General features: G+C 45.0%; 1 protein-coding gene across 1 annotated transcript; it reads right to left on the reverse strand.

The window, feature by feature from the left end:
- Positions 1–2,114: 2,114 nt before the first annotated feature.
- Positions 2,115–18,026, reverse strand: LOC118771345 (death-associated protein 1-like). The gene is made up of 4 exons (XM_036519309.1): positions 17,846–18,026; positions 16,839–16,953; positions 4,161–4,203; positions 2,115–2,500 (listed from the first exon to the last, which is right to left on the reverse strand). Exons 1-4 carry the CDS (start codon positions 17,898–17,900, stop codon positions 2,381–2,383), a joined length of 333 nt encoding a protein of 110 aa, XP_036375202.1. The 5' UTR covers positions 17,901–18,026; the 3' UTR covers positions 2,115–2,380.
- Between the last annotated feature and the right edge of the window lie 164 nt (positions 18,027–18,190).

An 18,190-nucleotide genomic window follows, 5' to 3' on the forward strand; every position in this document is an offset into this window, starting at 1 on the left:
CAGTTTCAGCATGGAAGATGACCTGTTAAAAACTGAAACTGTTAAAATTGACTTTACTTTATAGTAATACTAATACTCTATACTGCCAATAAACACAAACTGTATGTCTACAGTATTGACAGGGGTATGGTATTCAACTTTACAGTGTGGTTTTGGACAGTGTTGTACACTAAAGTGGAAATCAGGGAGTAGCAAGGGCTCATTATGCCAATATGAAGGCAGAAAAAAGAGGTACACACTAAATAAACCGATTCTTAAACGCACAGCTGGGCCGAGCCTGACTGCAACAGTACCCTGTATGACCGCATATCTGCCGGAATGATTAATGCGTTACTGTTTCTGGCGTAACGGTTTAGACGCTTGGCTTGCGCCTCTCACTGCTCACCCAGGTCTTCTTCCCTAAGAAGGAAATCCTGCTCCTCCTTCGCGGGAACGAGACTGCCGCGATCTGCGCAGCGCACCGTGCATGGGCTCGGGCTGTCGTTTTGATTTAAACCCCACGATGGCTCCCACGCGAAACGGAGCAGCAACTGACGTCTCAGGGATAAACTGCAGTCTTCATGTGAAAGTGAAGGTGGAATAAGAGGAGTCGTGACGCAGAGGGGGTGAAATGTTCTCTCTCCCTCTCACACACACACACACACACACACACACACACACACACACACACACACACACACACACACACACACACACACACACACACACACACACACACACACACACACACACACACAGGAGGTAGGATCTCAGTGGGACTCCATCTTCCTGTACACTGGTGCCTACCTGCCTAGCAGTTAGTAGCCATTATGTTCTCTCAGTCCCTCACCTATCTTACGCCGAGCGTCCCTCAGTGTGTAACGTCCAATGGGGATTTGGCATTGTGCTCTACACCACACTCCAAAGGTTAGCGCCACGTTCTTCCAGGTTTAAGAGGCCAGGTGATTCTGGGTGACTGTGTAAGGCTTTACTGAATGTGAACGGATTGAAGTGTGATGCGCTCTACATTTCATGGTAACTTCTTTCTCATGTAAAGACTGGTGTAGGATGCGAAGTCATTCTGGTTCTGTGTGAGATGAGAAAAGTGTATTCTGAGGTACTTCTTTACAAATAAAGAATCACGTGACAAACTCATGATCATGACTGCAGACTGGCCTTGAATGCGTGTACACAGTTCTTGGTTTCTCATTACAATCTAAAAGAGGGAACATACAGAATTATACGCATTTTCTGTTTTAAACCGCTGACCCCAGATCAGTCTCAGCTACAGCTTTAACCACAAATGATAGGGGTTAAAGGCTGGGTAAGCTGATTGTGGACCAGTTGTGGGCAGTACACCTATAGTGAAACATGAAGGTCATATACGAATGGACATGTTTTAAAGGCACAGATTCAGCGTGGCCAACATATCAACGTTATCCACACGTGATAGTCTGTGGGTCCGTCAGGGCGACCTCAGGCAGGACCTACAGACCTTGAACAAGCAATCGGATAAGCTGACCGATTCATATATTACAAAGACTTTCACTTCATGACTGCTGTCAGCCTCCACAAGCAGCTATGACTGCCGAGTGCTACTGAATGATGCTACACAGGCTACATAATGCTTTGGCCTGCTCGGTATTGTTGAAGCAGTCATGGGTACGAGGTCACTGAGTATACACTTTACTTTTTGACAGCAGCGACGTAAAGAGCTGATCCTGACAACACCTGCTGTGCACAGCCAGCGGGGCGAGATCACACCCAGCGAGCGCGGGGAGATTCTACCTGACGGAGCACCTGGCCATCCAGCTGTGCAAATCTAAATGGGGGAGGGCGATGAGCGGGGTGGAACCTGACTTTTTTCTCTGATACAACAGGAACAGGTCGTTCAAAACACATGTGCTCTGCTCCCATGGAGAAAATCGCCTTCAGTTTGAGTTCAAAATGCCATTTATTTGAAGAATTCTTAACATTTTTTTAACAAAACCAGAGAAACAAATGGCCAAAGCTTCTCAACCTCTAATTAAAAATTCCAGTATGGAATGAACACGATTTTTTTTTTTTTTTACATTCCCAAAGATTTTAATTTGAACAAAATTAACATGATCTTAAGTGATCTAATAAAACGCTGGTCGTAGGCTATTTTACTTTCGAGTATTTGGCACATTACGTCCTACTGCCTATACCTGAAACTAACACATTAGAACCGAACACGAACAGGAAATATGGAAAGGAGGACCAAGTCTTAGGCGCGTGATCCGATTGGTGGCCGGTGCGTGCCTCCCTGGTGGATGCAGCGGAACTGGTTGGTCGTGTGGAATGTGGGCGGTCTCTCCCCGCGGTAACCTGAGTGCTGGCGGCTGATTGGTCGCTCCCTCCCCCCCCGCCCCGTGTGTCTTCACTTGCGGGGCTGGTGGATGTGCTGGTTGATGTGGTGCTGCGGAGGCAGCTTCTCCACGCAGGGTGTGGGTTTCTGGTGGGCCACCTGGGCGGCGGCGGGTGTGAAGTCCCTGTCACCCTGAGGGGGACACACACAGAGGGCGTGAGGAATCACAATCAGTTCCATTTCAGTACAGTCAATCCAGGGAATGAAATGAAACTCAGTCGCTGAACTGACAGTCGCCCCTTTCTTTTCTATGAATGCTTTTCCACTCATGATTTCAGCTTCAATTCATTTCTTGAATTGACTGAACTGAAACCTGAAGTGACCCCAATTCTCCAAAACTGAGACTTTCATCTTAAAGAACTGAATCACCTGTGTGTGTGCACATTTCACACACCTTTAATGGGCGCATTACCGGATAAGGAATTACACGGATCACATACTCTGTGTTAATATGACCCCATTCATATCTGGTGATGAACTGCATGGGTCTACTCTAACTGTATGGCGTTAGTGTGGCCATGCTATGTTTTGAGAATAGCTATCTATGACGCTCCTGTTGTTCTGACTGAATGTATCGGCCTTACACATGACAGGAGACTGTGTCCATACACTTCTGTCCTTGTGCTGGAAGTCACTCTGGATAAGAGCCTCTGCTAAATGAATGTACTGTAATGTACTGCATACATCATGTTTTAGGGACAGGCAGACTTTAAGGGGTGTGACACTGAAAGTAGAGGATCCCTCAATTCCGCAAACCAAACCGATGATCTGTGGTGCTGCAGTTTAATAAATGAGCTGCACCTTCATAAATGAGACAACCGTCCCAGATTACTAACTGTAATTCTGCAAATTACACTTTTTGCTTGTTTGAATGAGCAGGCTGAACAGGTTGATAAGTCCCTCCATCTTACAACAGAAAGTCACCACAGCAAAGCACAGCAATGCAACTCCTTGTAGACATAAATGACCTGTACTGGGAATTGCATACATAGCTTTGTACAAAATATTTCTGTCATACTGTACTGGCACACTGCACTGGCCAAACCTAGTCCTCGCTAGCATACTGTCAGGACCCACTGAGTACAAACTGGCTTTGGAGTGTGCATAATGCTGCTTACTGAAAATGATTAAACACTTACCTTACAATGGTCATTTAACATAGTTTAATATTTACACACAATTGAGGCTTCAACTTAAATTGTAAATGTTTTAGAAAACATGACAATTTGATACCTTGTCAGACAAAAAGCATAAACCAGATAAGTATACCAGGCTCCTCACAAGGCAGGTCTATACAAGCAAACAAACACTTTCCATGGGACTCCTATAATGGCCCAATCGTAACTAAGAAACATGCAATAAGCATGTCACTACTTAGGAAAATGGATGGTAAACAGAGGTAAAAAAGGTAAAAAGATTTCCTTTCTGGTTACTGATTATCTGAGCAGCTGACAAATTTATATACAGTACAGAAGCTGCTGAAGCCCATATATTCTCATTCAGAAGCTGCTGAAGCCCATATATTCTCATTCAGAAGCTGCTGAAGCCTATGCATTCTCATTTAGAAGCCCATATATTCTCAATCAGAAGCTGCTGAAGCCCATATATTCTCATTCAGAAGCTGCTGAAGCCCATATATTCTCATTCAGAAGCTGCTGAAGCCCATGCATTCCCATTTAGAAGCTGCTGAAGCCCATATATTCTCATTCAGAAGCTGCTGAAGCCCATATATTCTCATTCAGAAGCTGCTGAAGCCCATGCATTCCCATTTAGAAGCTGCTGAAGCTCTCACCTTCGTCACGGCTCCAGAGACAACTACAGTTGGCTTGGGTGGGCTGAAGAGAGAAGGGACACATTCATTATGGTTGCACAGAACTTGGTTTGAGGAGAAATTCATATACCATGTTAACAGCAGGGATGGGACTGGACATGAAATTACTCCAACAGCAAACCATTCGATCACAGCTCAATCAGTATATCGGCATTGATTCTTTAACAAAAAAGCAGAACTATGTCAACAGAACCGCCTCCGTCCTGATACCAGAGGAGTGGAGGCAGATCTATACTTATGGAGGAGGAAGCTTCATGAACACAGACATGGGTGGAGCCACCACCCGTATGCAGTGGCTGACAGATGTGAACCATTTGTAGAGTGTTGAGTTTAACAGGAAACTCTTTGATTGGTTCATACGAGTTGACAGCTGACAGCACGACAGCTCCACAGATGCTGCATTCCTGAAATAACCTGCTTTCAGACCCAAATGACCTGGGGGCTCAGAGCTTCTCAGAAGTCTGGAACATATTCCTTCCGTTTGCTTTTCCTCAGGTACAACAAAAAGCAGAGACACCTTCGAGCTCCTTTACAGTCATTATTCACTCCTGTTTTGAGGACAAAGTAAAAAAATTTTCTTTCACTGAATGAGACTGAAAGGTTGATTGTGTGAAAGAAGTGCTATGATTTGAGATGACTATGTGCAGGAGGATTTTAGTGATCACAGAGACACACAGGGTATAACAGATACTCGTGCCTAATTTTTGGTGCAGGCTGTGAGGGAGCGGGGCCAACCGAACACCAGGGGGCAGCACTCTCAGCCGCCTGACTGTGACTTTGAGAATTTCACTGCAGTCCAAATGCACTCATCCCAGAACCAAATTCACTTGGAGCTGCACAGCACTAAAACACGCTTTTAAGGTAATTATGCAATTTCATCTCTCCACGCCCGCAACAACTCAGAGAGGCAAAGTGGGAGATGAATCTAATCCTTGCATTGAGTGTCTGAAGCAGTCGGGCCCAGAGTGGCCTGTAGGGTGTTTAAAACGCCTGCATCAGCAATAAGGTAAACCGGAACAGGGACGAATAACCTAATGGTGCCAAGCAGAATGGTAGTGAGGATAGGCATGAAGTGAGTAGAGGACAGAGGAGGGTGTGACTGTATCTGTGAGTGGGAAGGGGGCCACTGCTCCATAGTTCTCTCTAGAGCCTAAGACGTTCCTGTGTAAATTTCATTGTCTCTCTGCAATTCTCATGTATCTCTACCGCACTTTGTTTTATTTTTGCTTTTCCGTCTGGGCATTCCTGCAACATGCACATTCAGCCTGACTGTGTACACATTTTTCATTTGCGAAGAGTCTGTCAAACTGACAAGCGACTAAATTTGGCTCTTTGTAAACCGAGCTGAAACCTGTGTGACCTTTCTGATGTCAGGCTGTCCGTTAAACCACCGCACCGTGACATATGGAAATTGAGGAGAGGCTGACTGACAGCACAACAGATGACTGACAACGTGACAGACGAAACCCACACAGGCCTGTATACCAAATACACAGCCAAAATGCTGTATAAACGCCCACTGTGTATAAATGGAGGCCAAAATGCTGTACAAATGACCATGATGCATGAATGTATAAATACACAAATGAGCATTAGAGAAAGAAAAATTATGTATGTTTAGGTTACTGAAGAGATACAGAGGCTCCATGAGTCCCGCAGGAGATGGAGTTAATGAGTCCTGTCAATCACTTGGAAGACCCAAAAAATAGACATTTCCACAGCAAAGCCCCACAATTAGTTCAAAGCTGTGAGTCCTTGATAGCTCCTCCCCATTTTAAAGGGTCATTAGGCCTCACCTGATAACTGCCTGTTTGCCTGACTATGGAGAAGCTGTCAGCGTTGGTGGTCAAGCAGGTGAAATCCGACAACGACCATTTCACCGGCAATGTGTGGCTCCCAGGGTGGACGACAAGCTTTAGCCAGTGCGATTCAGAGAGCGTAAAACCAACGGCAATGGCGGCTGCCACGTGCTGAGAGCTAGATGTAAGGAGCGAGAATCCTCTGCATTTCCACAGAGCGCACCGGGACCTCACAGCGATGACACGCTCCGCTCTTCACATCTAGCTAGGCTGTCATCGACGAGCCTCCTCTTATTAACGCCCATCTGACTGACGGATGCTAATTGAATTTTTTTTTTTTTTCCCTTGCAAGTAGCACTGTTAGCAATAGCCACTCGTATTTAAACACGCCCCACCGTATAAAAACGCTACCCGCGAACCCTGCTGCAAATCTCCAGAGAGCTCCGTTGTGACGGAGGTCTGGCAGCTAACAGCGGAGCGCCGCTATTCCCAAAAGTGTGCAGTTACGCGGTGCGCAGGAGGATTCCAACACCTGAAAAAACATTCTCCTCTTAACGCAGACGGCACAGAAACGGTTTCGGGACAACAGACGCGCCTTTTTCCTCGCTCAGTGATTTAAATGGTGTGCAAAGACAGCACTGTGCAGATGAATTATCTCGTACACCAGTTGTTCTTGCTCTCCCGTCGACAACTGGTTTAAAATCAGTCTCTGAGGGAGGCCTGTTGTGTTCCTTTAGACAAACAGCTGAACAACACTAACCTCCTTCAGAAAACCGTTTCGAACCAACTGCCGACCACAGAACAAGACTGGTGCACTGTTCTGTCTTTGTTTCTGAAGGTCAACTGCCTTCCTTCCTATGAATGACTGAAGACGATAACAGTGCGTGAGTGCAGATGTGGCTAAGGCCTGTTTATATATGTACAGTAACCTAGCTGAACAAACTTCCCTTTCCACAGCAGTCTGGAACATACAGGAAGATTAGAACAGAAATAGTTCCTGTCAAGTTTATGTCACCCTCAACCATTTTATGGACACACTTGTTTCATCAATACGAATCATTTCCCTTGCAGTGTGGCAGCTATAGGCCTATATTTTGATTATCAAATCAATCAATTAGTCAGAATGTTACAATTAATACAGGGCAGAGGAGATTGACTCTTTTATTTATTGTTTTATTAACTTTTGCTCAGGAAACAGCAGTTCATTACTGTGGCTAAACAGCAACAAGTATATGATGTGCGTGTTGGGTTTTCAAATATTTAAAACATTGTAATATGGTAGTAAATCAAACCAAAAACCAAACAGTGTACATCAGCACAGGCCATCTGAAGCTCTTGTAGTATAAAAAAAGCCAGGACACAGGTGGAAATGAGTTAAAGTAAATGTCACACTGACAGCTTTTTCCCCTCCAGAGTTATTTATGTATGGAATAGCTTGCCAGAATCTGTGGTGAATCACACTCTTGTATCCTCCGAGACCAAACCCATGGTACAGACCACCACGTTAATCTCATTTTTACGGCTATCTCAATGTCTCAGATACCTTCACATTATTTATTTTTTATTTTAAGAGTTGCTGCTGTCTGCTAGCCTACTTTGGGTGTTTTTTTTTTAGTTTTCAATGCATGTTGCTATTGATTTCAATCTTTCAAAGTTTTACATTATAAGACTGTAAATACAAGCCAAGTGATTCCAAGATGGATCTAATTACCTGCTATTCATATGTTCTTGTGAAAAATGTAGTTTTTAGTCGTCCTTCTTTTACTGATAGCCACCCATAATTCTTTGGTGCTTTGCTCTGCGATAACATTCAACATTAACACTGAACAAAAGCTTCATCTCTTCTCCTCAAGATGGCTGCAATACCACAGCAAACCTGCGGAGGGCAGAATCATCCCTGACTACTCCCATTGCAAGGTGCAGGAGACTAGGGATGATTAATTCTTTTATTTTTGTGTTCTCGCATGAATAGGAGCATTTAAGAGATGCAATGTGGTAGTCAAGTGGGGCTGAGGCATGACTGGCAGCAACACACGAAGGCTTCCCCACAGATTAGCATGAAAATCGCATTAGCTTTTCTCACAGGTAAAGCTGTTTCCCACTGTTTCTAACCTGTATTTCATCCAAGGTTTAGAGAGACAGAGAAATGTACAATATTACCTGAAAATGTACAGTTTAATGGCTACTATAAGACTAGTAAAAAACTGTGTAACATGGTACATTCATTGCAACAGGGTGAGTAAATATGCATCATGTAGATGCTGGTGATTATTTTACAATATTATTTAAGGATTGTATGTTTATATATTAGGTGCTGAGAGATGTGTTTTTGATTTACAGATAAATTACATTCCTGAAAATCCTCTTTGACATGAATGCCCTCCCACTCCCCCCGGTCATACCCCTGCATGTGGCATTGCCCATGTTAAACACCCTTCTATCAAAATGAATGCTTCTGATGACCTGGTCAGGGAGTAATAACCACCGCGTCACTGCCCCCTAGCTGAAAGGGGCTGGTACTGCATCACAGTAAAATGCAAATAGCGCTGTTTTCTCTAAATGCTTTGCAGAGTGTTATAAACACAGACGCAATTAACACTACGCACCTTGCTTAGGATGCTTCTGAAAGCGTGCTATATCCCTCGCAAAGACCTGCTGTGTGATCAATGTGTGAGGCTATTTATAGCGTGCACCGTGCAGTGAATTCTGGGACTCGGCTCCGACACACTGACTTATGAATGGGATTTTTTTTTTTTATCTCAACAGTCAGGGTATCAGTCACTGATTTTCAGCAAAGTACAGCTGTGCAGAGGCTATGTCATGGCTTGGAAGGAGGAGGCACGTGGATACAGGAACTCCAGCGAAGCAAGGGGTTCCTGGCACCCCAGGGCAGGGGTGGGGTGGGGTGGGGGGGATGGGCGGTCTTCCCATCAGCATGAGCCGGAGAACGCTGACCTTCAATGGTCGGCATTTCCATGGCAACGTGTCCGTGGAGCCGACGGATCCGAGCAGCACGCAGGGGGAGCTCTGGAGGGAGGCCGGGCAGGGGGGCCGACCGGATCAAACCGCACACTTGCAGTGGAGACCTTTGCAACAATGGGAGACGCTACAGCTACCTGACTCACGCCTGCCCATCACAGGAAACACAGCGATTACCCTGAAAACATTTACAGTAATTAACCTGAATCAGGTAATTAATTTACTGTCGCACAATCGAATGGATGATGACGTCTTCGGCTAGGGGTCTTTAGAGCACAGTGCACTTTGGATGGTCAGGATTTTGTCCCTGCATAAAGTGAGCGGCAGTTCTCCCATTGTCTGTATGACGCACGTACCTGTAGCAATATGCGGCAGGGGGAAAACCGGCCTCTCTCAGAACCACAGAGCTCATTAACGGGCACACAGACATGCTCCCGCGCTGACATCAGGCATATTCATATCACCATTAGAGCCCGGAGTGCCACGCTCTAGCAGCCCAGAGGGGCTGGGAGCCTTCTCTCCCAGATTCATGAGTCATTGGCTGGAGAAGAATACCGGACGCTACCTCATCGGTAAGAATGGAGCAGGCCGATGTCTGTATTATTACGATTTCAGAGCAAACAATTAACCTGGCATTTCATAGCCATACAGTTTAAGATCTTTTGTTTAGAAACATAAAAATTATAACACCATATGATCTAATGTCTTCTGAGCTGAGCACAGAATATTAAAAGCAGTATTCAGGCAAAAAATAAACCAATAAAACCAAAATAATAATGTTATAATAATAAAAATAATAGACAATTTTTTATATACACACACTAAATGGTAACCACAAGGTAAACCAAATGACACACACATTCACACACACACACACACACACACACACACACACATTCACACACACACATAATGCAAAAGTATTGAGGAGGTTCTTTACTTAGCCGTGACATAGCAACAATGATCACAGGACGTAACAATGAAACTATCAGAAGGATTTCAGCACCATGGAGAGAGGACATGTCCAGATAACACTGCAGCAAACCAAGGCTCGCTGTCTTAGCCTGTAATCATAGGGCCTGCACAAAAATACCTCCATTACAACACATAGCCCTGCCTGACAAGAGAGAAGCTGGGGGTAAGAGAGAGCGTGCAAGGAAAACGGCTAATGAAAGGGACAAAGTGGGGGAAAAAAAAAACCTTAAAACTTATCAAAGATCCCCTCACTACCCAATAAGGGGGACTTCACTGAAGTTTCTCCAGTTTTCTTCCCTGTATTAGTCGTTTTTGTTCAGTGAATTTGTGAGGGAAACTGAAAATATATTGATTTTATTCAGTGTACACACTATCTCACTCACCCTGAAAAGACGTACAGACCTGCTGAAACACCAGCACACAGTGTGTCCCAATCCTGAATATTTGCACTGTATGTCATAAGCACATTTAAACGAACCAATATTTACACAGCACTAATATTATGAACACCGGCCATACCCCCATGTTTATATAGGCCTTTTTGTGGAAAATTTCAATTTCGGGCTCCTGTTTAAAACATCTCCTCTAAAGAAAAGCAGCATTCAATTCCAGACAACCTGGTTCCGGGGACTAACTGTGCCATTAAAGCCAGGCCTGTCTGGCCTGCACTTCACAGAAACGCAACAAGCAACATGGCTGTAAGGTTCTTATCCCACAAGCAGTACGGCAGCTCCAGTGGCCAGACCAAATCCAAGATCGTCATTGCTGATTGTGGCAAGCTCTAAATGGGCATATCCCCCACCTGTCAAACATTCCTGATCTGAGATTTTGTCTTAACCTTCCCTATCTGTCCTCCCCCTCTTCCTTAATTTGGTTTGTTCCTTGTCTGAACTTGCTGCATTCGTGGCTTGCCATGTTGCCTGTAACCTCAGGCTATGCAGATAACCTCATCCGCTCCTGTATATATTCACCTACATGAATTACACGAACCTGATGCTTGTTTAACCTCAATGGATACACTTATGTTCTACTGCGCCGGATGTCACTCTGGATAAGAGCGTCTGCTAAATGGTAAATGGAACTGGTAATTTGCAAAAAACGTGAGCTGTGTCAGGTTGTTTTGAAAAGGCAGAGCTAAGAAAAGGATAGTCAGGAAACAGCTAGACGATTTTAGACCTAGGGTCACACAGACACCTGGTTTAAGGAGGAGTGAGCAGACAGCAAATTGCATGTGAAAGCGTCCAGGCTGAAAGCTTTGTGCTGGCTGTGCAGTCTGCAGGGCAGAAGCTAACATACTGTATCTGATGCAGAAATATGGAAAATGAATGAGTGTCACTTACAGTCACTGCCTTAGGAAAATGTGAGTGACGGGCACTGAGTGACACCAGACACCTGCTGCTCATTCAGTCATTTCAATTATCTCACACCTACGCACATCCACACACGTGTCCACGCACACACACACACACACACAATCATAGACATACACCCGCAACTAGACAAACAACCACACATGTACTAACATATAAAACCTACAGTCTAAAATTTCAGACTACTGCTAAGGTCAGCTTTTTAGCCAGCTAATTACATTGCCCCTTGCTAGTCACACTATACAGTGCCCTCAAAATTCATTCAAGAAAAACATGAAGTAGGTACAGGATCACTTTCTGTTAAAACAATATTTAGAGAAACATTCTGTTTACAGTGATATTAAGCTGGAAGCATACCATTTTAAAATACCTGTCTGCAAAGGGTAGTATTAAAACAGGGCAGACAGATATTTACACTTAAGTTTGTGAGCTGTGAGAAGCATATAATTACCTTGTCAATGAAAGTAAACTGCTTCGTTGCATTTCTGCTAATGTTAATGTGCCTTTAGAAGCGTCTTTTTTTTTCCTTCTTCACTTTTGGTGAGGTGAGTATGTGCAACAACTTCACTACACTGGCTATTCAGCTTGCCACTGGCTGAAAAATATGAATCATGCTTCCAGATTCTGTACAAAAATGTAAAGAATGTATGTTTATGGCCAACGTCTCTGTCTCCACTTAGCTCAGGGTCACTGGAGAGGCTCTGGCTTTGTGCCTCACTCTAGCCCCTACTAGGCCTCGAAAAAGGCCATAGGGGAAATTATCAGCTCTAGTTTCTCCAGGTTCCAGTTCAGGACAGTGGAAAATGGGTTCTGAGGCATGAGCATTCCTTGGTCTGACCGAGAAGTGAAAACACAGCTAGAGGAACCACCAAGCCCACCCAGGTAAGGTGCACATACTGTTAACGGAACAGGAGTATGTAACTTCTGAATACAAGAGGGCAATGTCCTGTTATTCCTGATCTCCACGGAGAAGGCCTTTGCTGTTGCCTGTCTTTGCCATGCTACTGCCCACCACGAGTGCAACCTAAGGGCTGCTTATGTGGATGATCCATCTTAGTGCCGTGAGTGAGATCGAAGCACACACTCTAAAGAGAGGTCAAAATCAATGGACGGGCAGTGTAGCATAGTGGTTAAGGAGCAGTACTCTTAACCGAATGGTTGCCGGTTCGATCCCCGTTGGGACACTGCTGCTGTACCCTTGGGCAAGGTACTTAACCCGTACTTGCCTCAGTAAATATCCAGCTGTATAAATGGATAACATTGTAAAGAACTGCAAACTATGTAAGTTGCTTTGGATAAAAGCATCTGCCAAATGAATAAATATAAATGTAAAAATCGCTGGACTTCCCCCAAACCACATCCCCTTCTCTCTCACATCAGTACTGGGCTTGATCACACCTCTCTCTCTCATGCCAGTACTGGGCTTCCCCCTGATCACCCCCCTCCTCCCTCCCACTCTTTATTTTCGGTCCTGCATGACCCAGCCCAGGGAAAATGCAGTTCTTCAAGCAAGCACCTGCTCCCAGCATCCTCTGGGGCTCTTTGTGCTGGGGAGAGAAAAGGGCCTGGCAGGGGCTGTGTACATCTGTGTGTGTGAATGTGTGTGCGCGTGTGTGTGACATATTCCAGGGAGAGGGTGTGTGGGGGCAAATTTGAGACAGAGGGTGCGTGTATGGACGTGTTTGAGCAACAGGGTTTGTATGCGTGTGTGTGCGCGTGCGTGTATGTATGTGTGCAGTAGGACTTTTGAGAGAAGGGGGGGGGGTGTGTCTGGGGGGGCTGGTGCATGTGTGTGTATGTGTGTGGGGTAGTACCTGTGAGAAGGTGGGTGTGTGAATGTGGGCATGCTTTAGCAAGAAGGTTTGTGTGTGTGTATGTGTGTGTCTGTGTGTGGATGGTAGTGTTTGTGTGAAAAGGTGTGTGTGTGTGTGTGTGTGCGCGTGTGCATGTGTGTGTGTGTGTGTGCGTGTGTGTGTCTGTGTGTATGCTGTGCAGGCGGCAGCTGTCTCCAGGCAGATGTGACGTGCTCATCCCCATCTTCTCCTCTGAAACTCATTCAACTGAAGCATCTCCCCTGAGATCATGTTCTTTGGAGATTTGTCATCTGATGGAACAAAAAGAGCTTTAAAGACAGTAGCGACTGACAGCAGCTAAGCCTTCCATCAAAGGCCGAGCAGAGAGCTTCCCTGCACGGCGTCCTCCGCATGAGGGCTCGCACTTAACCCTTTGCTGCCGCCCCCCCGCACACAGTCCTTCAACGTGATCCAGGTGCACACTCCCCTGGCACACTATCACGGGAACAAAGAGCCTCGTATCTAGCCCGAAGTGCTGTATTAAATGTGCTGTCGGCTGCCCTGTTTTTCAGGCTTTTCCGGGAGACTTTGCACCGGTAGAGATTAGCATTTCTCCACCAGGCTCGGAGCATGCACAGATAAGGGCCGAGGGCTAAACTCCGCTCTAGATGAGAGCCAGCGATCCGGCCCTGGGCTCTGAAAGGAGCTCGGCTGATGAAGCAGGCCTAAGCGAGCAGGGTTAGCATAAACTTGGGCTGAGCGGGGTTAGAGTGACCCCTTGAAAGCAGCCAGGCTTTCCTCCATATCCTGACCATGGTGCAGGGCTATGGCCATCTCCATCCCAGCGCCCGCTTTAAAGAATGACTACCTGGGAAAGAGCAGATGTCCCCTTTAAATAAAATCACATCGTAGTGTGGAAATGCTAATGCTTAACTGTGTGAAAACGCCTACTTCGAGGTTACAAAAAAATGCAGGAGGATGTCAAGATGACAACAAAAGGAGACGCAGATGGAGGCGCGGTCTCCGTTTGCTCCAACGGCCTCACAAGCCTTGTGGGAAATGCACCCCTTGTGCCCCAAGCCCCAAACTCCACTTGCGGCTCACCTGAGAGGCAGGTGGATTTGATTATATTTACATTGCCCTCAATACGGGAATGCTTTGCTCAGCTAACATCAAATGCAAAATACACACAAGAAAAATCACAAGATGCAACGACATCCATTTTGTGTCCAAACAGCAGTCTGTGAGCAATTATTTATTATTATTATTATTATTATTAATATTAACAATGTACTTGCCTGGCAGAAAGTATTCTCTATAGCGGGTCAGACCTCTCACATGCTTTACACATCCATTTACACAGATTGAAATGTACTGACATGATATGAGATTATGACTACAATGGACAATCTGTACTGAGACAAACCTTTAAGTTCCAAGCACAGTCCCTTTCCCATGGTACACTGCTGCCCTTAATGCAGACCTGCAAGACTACAGCGGCTGGATCGTTTATTCACTCCGTTCATAGCAACCGGGGATAAAGAATCTGTAATAGTGGGTCTTTCTGCAGAGCAAATAAAAGAGTGTACGCTGTTAGGACCTTGCCTAGCCTGAACCCTAACAACGTCACAAGGCTAATTTCTCACAGGTGAGGGGATGGTAATCTCAGAAACAGCAACACTTGCTTTACGCCAGCAAGCCTGTTTGGTAAATTCAGAACGACGCATGAATGAGCTACAGGGGGGGAAAAAATGACATTTGCAGCTTTGAAGAATGAATTCACAGTTAAACCAAAAAAAGATGAGTATCTTTGTCTCTTTCTTCCATGCAGGCACTGGGGGCATGCAAAGAACGACAGATGTGGTTATTCACTGCTAAATGGCTGTAAATAATGATCTACAACCTTACATTTAGTACTGTCCCCTCTAACGTTTGTTCAGATGTATGGGTTGTGTTGTGGCTCTGCCTCTTTAGAGTAATGTCGTAAACTTGCATTTTATGTAATAGCTGCACTACAGTCGAATGCTACTACAGCTGAGTCTTAGACTGATCTTTGCTGGGATTTCTGTAAACAGATTTTATGTGCAACCTAGAAGGGTACTTAACCTCTTTCATCTGACATGCTTGTTCCATCAGAAACCTAGAATTATGAGGTGACAGGTGATGTGTAATGTCTGTATCTGTCTATCTGTCATAACTACACAGCGAAGGAACCGCTCCATTACCTAACCCAAGAAATGTCACAGAGAGGATACCATTATGCACACTTTGGGCTCCTCGTATTCTTCTGCAGTTATATGCCAGTCAAAACATATGCATGGCCAGATGACTAACCGAGGTGTTAAAAAGCAGAAGTTATTAAGCTGAGCCACGCTGTTTCAATACCAGCATTGTGCCTTTAAAATGATCCATCGAGTGTTCGCTGCAGTGGGCAAAAAAGTATGTCTGTTATGAGGCATGCCTCTTCCACCTGCCTTGGTGACATTCCTGTGTGTGTGTGTGTGTGTGTGTGTGTGTGTGTGTACGCACGTGCACGGATCTCTGTGCATATGTACATGTATGTTTTGTTCACACGCTTGCTGGTAGTGTAGTGAAGTCACTAAGGATCTGGCCTTGTAATCTAAGTTCAATTTCCAAGTGGTACTGTAACCTTGAGCATGGTAATGAACCTGAACTGCTTCAGTAATTTTTCAGCTGAAAATTGGATGGAATAAAAAAAAAAATAAGGGCTGAAAACAGTCTGAGAAGTAAACAGCCTGCCAGGCTGTGTAGTGTGAATCAGCTGCTTGCAGATGGAGTGGCACAGACTGCCCCCTTTGTCATGACAGGCCACTATGACACTATAGAGAGGTGGTGCAAAAGCTTGTGATGGCAACAGCCTATCCAAATCTTCCACAGGTGAGAGCTGGACTCTTAAATTCATCAAGATCAAACAAAGATGTGTCCACAAGATTACAAAACAGTCAGGAAACCTGCAGACTGGTCACGTTGGTTGTGGCTGACGTGCAACACCATCCCCCCTAGAAGCATGGGGATGGAATCTCTTAACAGGCATAACACATGCTGTCGAGGGTTCAGAAATCCTACCTTCTGAGTATGTCCAACACAGAGAATCCTAGCTCCCTTTCCCCCACCAGCAAACACTCGCAGTGCTCTAAGTTTCATGGAAAAAAATCTCGAGAATGCCAGCATCTGCCGTGCAGCATCAACCACTCCAGATGGCACGCTCGCCCAAAATGACACTGTGTACACTACTGCATAAATCAACATACAGCCCCATTCTGTCAGGGAAAACCCAGAGTCACAATTCCAGTCTTTTTTTTTTTTTATTTTGTGTGTTTATGTTTAGTTTGTGTGTATGCTCTATTTCAACAAATTGCTAATAAATACAAAGCAAACAGACGATCAAAAATCTGACACAGCAGACTCGTGATAACTGCCCATGCTCGAGGCTGCAGTGTTACTATGCAAGTTCGCATGCAGCAACAGGGAGCACAATCAGGGGTTCGAAGCAGGATCAACTAAAATGGAGCAGGCGAGCATCCTGTATTTTCTTATCAGAGGTTTGCTGTACAATACGAACACGCATTTTACGGCTGTCCTAGTTTCGCTGCTCTCACTTTTTTAAGCTATCGCCAGAGTCCAGGACGTGGCCGACCACAGCCGGTGTAGTACAGTGGGTGATGCGCCTTTGTAGCGCTAACTCTCGAAGGCTCGTCTTACCCGGTGCTCTCAGCCTCCTCGTTCTCCTCTTTCTTCTCCTTGTCTTTGTCCACGACCGGCTCAGTGGCGCCGCCCCCCTGGTGCTTCTGGACTATCCTCATGCCACCTGCCTTAACTCTCAGCCAAACACACACATGAGCACAGTTACCTTCCAGCAGGGAAAAGGGAATTTACCCCCCTGACTCTCCGTTACAAGATAACTTCCACGAGATAACTACAAGATAAGGTTTCGACTTTGCAATACATTTACAAAGCCGATATACTGCAACTTACCGAATAACAAAAAGATTCTCAGCAGAGTTAGTAAGTCACTACAGTGACTACCGTACACAGAGAGACACAGCTCGATGTAACAGTGTAAGGTTGATTTATCTTAATTTAGCGGCAATATTGGTTAGTTAGTGAGACAGGCATTACACTTTACCTAGTTACTCTAACTTGACTTGTTCTCAGGCCGTACTTTTCATATTGTTCGAGCAACCAGTATGGCTTCCTACCCTTTTCAAAGTCTGTGCTGATATCAGCATGGATAACTGTAATATATAAACCTGTATGACTGCTTAGCTAGCTAGTTACACGACGCTAACAAAATTAATCTGAAAGTTAGTAGGCAGTTAGCTAGTTGTTTAAAATTAGTCGTAAATTAGCTAGACTAACTAATTTTGCAACACATCTAAGCCACCTATCACTGCCTTACAAGCTAGCCTAGCTAGCTACTAGAAACTAGGTCGTTATCATATTGCAATCAATACCTCGTTAACAATGCAACCAGGTTGCAAAGCATTAAAAACACGATGCATATGCAAAAGCCATGCACGGTTGCTTGCAATGTGTATCAATCAAGCTAGCTAGTCTACTTTGCAACTGTATCAAGATAAGCTGGCCACCTATCTTGAAAGATACATAAAGTAGCCAGCTAACTAAGTTATCTGACTAACCTAGTTAGCTGGCTATCTGAACATCTTAGCTAAACTGAAAATAAGTCGATTATGGGAACAATAAGTTACCTGCAGGGAGATGTCCACCTTTCATTTCGCCTTTCGCCTTTGGAGGCGACGACATATTGTTATGTAGGTGCTTGCAAGTGGGAGAAGGTAAACTGATTTAAAAAAGAAATCTTTTCTTCTATCGAATCCGTCTGCAAGCACTCCAACTTCTGCGATTTCGTCAACGTGGCTTTCCAGTCGCCCTGCCCGCTGTTGTTTGGCAATAGAGTAGCTACGGAACACCGTACGGTTCAAAAAGTCGACGGTACGCTCTATATGTTGCATGACGAGAGGACTGGGAGCGTGTTAGCTTGGTAGCTAGGGTACATACCATCGAAGAGTTTGGTAACATAACATCGTTATTTT

The sequence above is a fragment of the Megalops cyprinoides genome, chromosome 24 (genome assembly GCF_013368585.1).
Source record: "Megalops cyprinoides isolate fMegCyp1 chromosome 24, fMegCyp1.pri, whole genome shotgun sequence".
NCBI lineage: Eukaryota > Metazoa > Chordata > Actinopteri > Elopiformes > Megalopidae > Megalops > Megalops cyprinoides.